Raw genomic sequence first — 6,528 nt, 5'->3', positions numbered from 1 at the left:
TCAAGTTACAATAGCTTACAAAGTTTACATGTGGTATCAGAGCATAAGTTATTTTATCTTCTACCTAACCAATTGTGTTGCAGCTTTTAGAACTTGAAAATTGAAGGATAATTAAGTTTTCAAGGTTAAAGAAACTTGACACAGCAAGAGTTAAAGTTAACACCTTCCTGTGACAAACAGAAATTGATCAAAGTTTTGTATAGTTCTTGCCGTGCTCTGAGCAAGCCAAAGCAACTCAGACACAACAAGATCTGTACATTCAAAGTTTTATGATCAAACTTGTGTTGAAAATAAAGGCATAATGAATGATTCACTATCCAAAGATGTGAATGATTTATCGTGCAATTATTTTCAGCAGAACAGCATAAGAGATGAAACACGTAGGCTATCAAGGTTGTTCTTCTGTCCAAAGATGTGGAACCTTTCTTGTACAGGAAGCTTATGTGATTTTCATGTCTTAGTGTTGATAAACATGTTTTGATTTCTTCACCTAAAGGTGAGAATCGATCATGTTTTAAAGTTATGGGGTTTTCAGTTTTTAAACATATATATACTATGTGTTTTTTCAGTTAATCACAACTCGATTGAAACTCTCGTTGGCTCCAACTACACCAAATGGAGGGAAGATGTGGAAATTGCTGTAGGTCTGCTGGACTATGAGATGGCTATTGAAGTAGATGCTCCTGCAGTACCTGATGCAGATGCATCTGCTGGAGCAAAAGCAAAATATGCCAAATGGGTTAAGGCAAACAAAATGGCTATTCTAATCATGAGAAGGTCAATTTCACCATCTGTCAAGGGAAGCATTACATCATGTGATAATGCCAAGAAGTTTATTGATTCTATTGGGGAGAAGTTTCAGGAATCAGAAAAGGCTGAGATTGGAACTCTAATGGGACAGCTTACTGATACAAAATACAATGGGGAAAGATGTGTGAGAACACACATACTGAACATGCTGGAAATTGGGAACAAACTGAAGGCACTCAAAGTCAATGTGGATGAAACTATGATGGTGCATTTTGCTATAAACTCTCTGCCTAGTACTTTCAAGCATCTTAGAAGCACATATGTAGCTCAAAAGGAGAAGTGGACAGTAATTGACCTCATAAGCATCTGTGTGCAGGAAGAACAAAATATGAAGAAAGATAAGGCTGAAGAAAAGATTAATATGGTTCAAAACAGCTTCAGAAGGGATTTTGGAAAAGGCAAAATCGTTGGAAAGAAAAACAAGGAAGAAAAGGAGACTAAAGGACTGAAACCAGAAGGACTCAAGTGTTACTTCTGCAAGAAGTTTGGTCATATGAAGAGGAATTGTGACAGGTACAAGCGTTGGTTGGATAAGCAAAAGGCTAAAGGTAAGAATCAAGTACATGTTTGTTTTGAGTCTAATGCAATTGAGATTTCTTCAGATTCATGGTGGTTAGATAGTGGTGCATCAGTTCATGTGGCTAATTCCTTGCAGGGGTTCAAAACAAAGAGGCTGCCAAGCAAGGCTGAGATGAAGGTGTTCGTAGGAAATGGAGAAAGAGTCAAGGTGGAGTACATTGGATTAGCTAGGATCGAGTTGGAGTCTGGTTTTATTTTGGAGTTAGTAGATGTAGTTTATATTCCTTCTATGAAAAGGAATCTTATTTCAGTTAGTAAGCTTGTAAAATCAAACTTACAGTTTGAGTTTGATGAGTCTGGATTCTCCATTTTCAGAAATAAAGTTATGATTGGCAATGGTTTTCTAAATGATGGAATGTTTCGATTAAACTGCAAGAAACCAAATCCCAGCACTGGAAATCTAAGCATCAATGTGATAAGCACTAAAAGAAAAGCAGAAAAAGAAGAATCTTATAAACTTTGGCACAAGAGACTAGGACATGTCTCAGCTGAAAGAATGAATTTGCTTAACAAAGAAAATCTGTTGCCACCACTTAACCACCATGACAAAGACAGTGTTTGCATAGAATGTGTTAAAGGGAAATTGACAAATTTGAGAAAGAAAGGTGCTAAAAGAAGTGAAAAAGTGCTGGAAATCATACATACAGACATTTGTGGTCCTTTTCCCACTCAAACACATGATGGTTTTAAGTATTTCATAACCTTCACAGATGATTACTCTCGATATGGTTATGTGTACTTAATATCTGAAAAATCCAATGCACTGGACATGTTCAAAGTCTATAAAGCAGAAGTGGATAACTAGTTGGATTCAAAAATCAAAGTAGTAAGGTCGGATAGAGGAGGAGAATTTTATGGTAAATTTGATGAGAGAGGAAGGAACCCTGGACCTTTTGCCAAATTTCTACAAGAAGAAGGTATAGTGGCTCAATACACTAACCCAGGCACACCACAACAAAATGGAGTAGCAGAGAGACGAAATAGGACCTTGATTGAGATGATTAGGAGCTTAATGTGCTGCACAAAGCTTCCAAAATTTCTTTAGGGAGAGGCTTTAAAAACTGCAAATTATTTGCTAAACCAAATTCCTACCAAAAGTGCAGACAAAATTCCTTATGAAACATGGTGCAATAGAAAGCCTAGTCTCTCACATCTTAAAATCTGGGGAAGTAACGCAGAGGCAAAGTTCTACAATCCAATGGAAAGGAAACTAGATTCCAAAACATTGAGTTGTTTTTTCATTGGATATCCGGATAGAACAAAGGGGTACAGGTTCTATTGTCCCAACAACAGCACAAGATTCATGGAAACTCAAAGAGCTATTTTTATTGAAGATGATATTGAATCAGACACTGAGGAAAACTTTGAGTTTGATGAAATTTTAGAAACCAAGGAACCTGCTGAAAAGGAAAATATGCAATATGCTGAGAGATATAACCATCTTACCATTCACTGATTTGAATGACAAGCAAGTCTCACCAAATCATGATCTAACAACTGAAGTTCCACAAATTGCACTAGAAGACATGCAGATAGAGCAACAAGAACCTCAGCCTCACAACTTAGAATTGAGAAGATCACAAAGAACTAAGAGACCCGCACTGTCCAATGATTTTTTCGTGTACTTGCACGAGTCAGAACATGACATCAATACCACAGAAGATCCTCTATCTTATAAGCAGGCCATTCAAAGTGACAACTGTGATAAGTGGATAGAAGCAATGGAGTCTGAACTCCAGTCAATGAGCAAGAACGATGTATGGAAACTTGTTGATTTACCTCAAGGATGTAAACCAATAGGATGCAAGTGGGTTTACAAGACCAAAAGAAACTCAAAGGGACAAATAGACAGATACAAGGCACGACTAGTAGCAAAAGGGTTCACACAACAAGAAGGAGACTTTCTCACCTGTGTCAACCAAAGATTCCTTAAGGGTTATAATGGCATTAGTGGCACATTTTGATCTTCACCTTCATCAAATGGATGTTCAAACTGCATTTTTGAATGGAAACCTTATTGAAAAAATCTACATGAAACAACCGGATGGTTTCATTCAAAAAGGGGAAGAAGATTTGGTTTGCAGGTTACAAAAATCAATATACGGATTAAAACAGGCTTCTAGGCAGTGGTACTTGAAGTTTGATGAAGTGGTGAAGTGTCAAGGTTTCATTGACAATCCTTTAGATGAGTGCATTTACCAAAAATTTCAAGGGAGACATTACATTTTCATGCTGCTGTATGTTGATGACATTCTCTTAGCAAGCAGTAATCTGTCACTATTACATGACACTAAGAGAATGCTATCAAACCATTTTCAGATGACTGATTTGGGAGAAGCAAACTATGTTTTAGGAATTGAAATTAGCCGAGATAGAGAAAGAGGGTTACTTAGTCTATCACAGAAGGGATATATAGAAAGGATACTGAAAAGGTTCAACATGGAAAACTGCACAGGTTGTGATGTTCCATTCTCAAAGGGTGATAAATTGAGCAGTGAACAATCTCCCAAAACTGAGCAAGAGAAGTTGGAGATGCAGGACAAGCCCTATGCCTCACTTGTTGGAAGCTTGATGTATGCTCAAGTTTGCACAAGGCCAGACCTTGCTTTCAGCATTAGTGTTCTTGGAAGATTTCAATCCAATCAGGGTCAGGCACATTGGATAGCAGGCAAGAAAGTTTTGAGGTATTTGCAAAGAACTAAAGAATATAAGCTAATCTATCGAAGAGTTGAAGAATTGAAACTAGAAGGATATGCAGATGCAGATTTTGCTGGCTGTTTGGATACACCAAAAAGTACATCATGTGTGGTGTTTTTGTTTGCAGGAGGAGCAGTGGCTTGGAGAAGTGTCAAACAACAATACATATCAACCTCAACCATGCAGGCTGAGTTTTTAGCAATTTATGAAGCAACCTCAATAGCCATGTGGCTTAAAAATTTTATGTCAATGTTAAAAGTTGTGGATTCTATACAAAGGCCAATCCAATTGTGGAATGACAACAGTGCTGCAGTTTATTTTGCAAAAGGAAATAAGAGGTCAGGAGGATTAAGACACCTACAGTTAAAGTTTTTATCAGCCAAGGAAAAGATCCGAGATGGTTATACGGCCTTAGATCATATTGGAACAGATTTCAATATTGCAGATCCCCTGAACAAAGGCTTGCCTAATCATGTTTTCCATAGGCATGTTAAAAGTATGGGTTTACAGATCAGTTTTGATGCTTGAAGTCTGTGGGAGTCAGTGGGAGCCAGATTTAGTTTTATTTTTCTTTTAGCTAGTTTTAATCGAGACTGTTTTACAGTTTATTTAATAATATTTTTTATGAATGTTTTGGCATGTGGATGAAGGAAGAATTTGCAAAATTTTGCTAGCATATGTGTTTTGCATTTTCGTATCCATGGAGGAGCCATGCAAGTTTATTAAGACCTTGGTAGTCTTGTAAGGGTGAGCTAAGCTTTGTTTTGATCATTAAGTTTTCTAAGGTAGATCACAACATTGTTTTTTATACTAATTCAGTTGGCAGTCGCATGTGTTGATGTACATTTGTATGTGTGGTTGTAAAAGACTTGAGTTTGGTTGCTCAATGTTCTTTGACAGTTCCATATGAGTTTATATCAATGACAGTGGCTTGGTAAGAAAATGAGAAGGTTGAGTTCTAAATTGGCCATTAAGAGATTGCTCTTGAGTCACAATGAATATTTGACCAAGTGGGAGAATGTAAGATAGTTTATTATCACAATCCTTACATAATTGGTCTTCTATTCATTATCGGATTGCAAGACTCAAGACTGATCAAGAATTCAACACAACTCTCAACCTGCAGCCTCTGTGTCACTGTTCCATATGGATTACAAGGCTAAAGGGGTTTCTAGTTCTATAAGAACTAGGATTAACAGTTCTATAGCAATAAGGATACCTCAAGGAGTCTCTTGATGGGCAAGACTCCTTGAAGTGTTGCATATAAATAGAGCAGCTCCCTCTAAGAGCCGATACACACAAATCTCATCAAGTAATTCACTCCATCTGGAATCTGAGACTAAAGGCAATCGGTTATCTTAGAGAAGAGTTGTCTCCCAAGTATTCGATAAAGACTTCAATGGCAGAACAAGGTTAGTGTTCAAGTTACAACAGCTTACAAAGTTTACACTTAATGCATCCGAAATAAAATCATCAAAACCAATAGCAATGGCTGCTTCAGCCTTGGCTCCATACACCAGCCTCTGGTGGACATAAAAGTACCGATACACGTTATCGCTTAAACCACAAATGACTGCAGGGCAGAAATATGCAAAATATAGGCTTGTTCAACCTTGATCCTTGAAAGATGGATGGCACCAAAGCACATGGGGCAAGGCTCACAAGATGCATATATTTCACAGTCGGCAAGTTCACTCTGCTTCAGCTGTTTACATGCCTGGTAAAGCAAAAACATTAGTAAGGATTATGCTACGTACTTTCTAGAATACTATGAGAAGAGAAGAATTCATGTGAGGTAAGTCATCATTTCCATTCCAATTACCTCTCTTATTGCTGTCACCTCAGCATGGGCAATTGGGTCTGTGTTCCTCAGGACCATGTTGTGACAACTCACAAGTACTTCATCATTATGTACAACAACAGCACCAAAGGGGCCTCCATCTCCACATTCAACACCTTTATATGCTTCTTCAACCGCCTTCCTTAAGAACTTGTTGTCTCTATCTTCCCCATCTCCACATTCAACACCTTTATATGCTTCGTCAACCGCCTTCCTTAAGCACTTGTCTCTATCTTCCCCATCTCCACATTCAACACCTTTATATGCTTCGTCAACCGCCTTCCTTAAGAACTGGTTGTCTCTATCTTTCCCATCTCCACATTCAACACCTTTATATGCTTCGTCAACCGCCTTCCTTAAGCACTTGTTGTCTCTATCTTCCCCATCTCCACATTCAACACCTTTATATGCTTTGTCAACCGCCTTCCTTAAGAACTTGTTCTCTCTATCTTGTACACCTGGAAAAACCACAAATCAAGATGCAGAATAAAAATACAACAGAACTTGAGTCATGGGAATGAAATCATGAAAAAGTTTATTTCACAATGTCTGTAAGAAAGAGAGAAGATGAGCAAGGGCAACTTACTGTTAGCTTCCTCCAT

The 6,528-nt window shown here is 37.9% G+C and overlaps 1 protein-coding gene across 1 annotated transcript; it reads right to left on the bottom strand.

Moving 5' to 3' along the window:
• Positions 1–5,444: 5,444 nt before the first annotated feature.
• LOC117635464 (guanosine deaminase-like) lies at positions 5,445–6,528 on the bottom strand. The gene is made up of 4 exons (XM_034369808.1): positions 6,513–6,528; positions 5,909–6,099; positions 5,699–5,803; positions 5,445–5,609 (listed from the first exon to the last, which is right to left on the bottom strand). The coding sequence occupies exons 1-4, from the start codon at positions 6,526–6,528 to the stop codon at positions 5,445–5,447; spliced, it is 477 nt and encodes a 158-aa protein (XP_034225699.1).

Source organism: Prunus dulcis, chromosome 1, assembly GCF_902201215.1.
Source record: "Prunus dulcis chromosome 1, ALMONDv2, whole genome shotgun sequence".
In the NCBI taxonomy this organism is placed as follows: domain Eukaryota; kingdom Viridiplantae; phylum Streptophyta; class Magnoliopsida; order Rosales; family Rosaceae; genus Prunus; species Prunus dulcis.
The sequence above is the reverse complement of the archived record's forward strand: the minus strand, read 5'-3'. Positions and strand labels throughout refer to the sequence as shown.

Coding starts and splice junctions, on each gene's coding strand:
- LOC117635464 (XM_034369808.1), bottom strand. Junction 5,804..5,908: donor AGGTGACAGCAATAAGAGAG/GTAATTGGAATG, acceptor TTGCTTTACCAG/GCATGTAAACAGCTGAAGCA. Junction 5,610..5,698: donor TCCATCTTTCAAGGATCAAG/GTTGAACAAGCC, acceptor TATGTCCACCAG/AGGCTGGTGTATGGAGCCAA.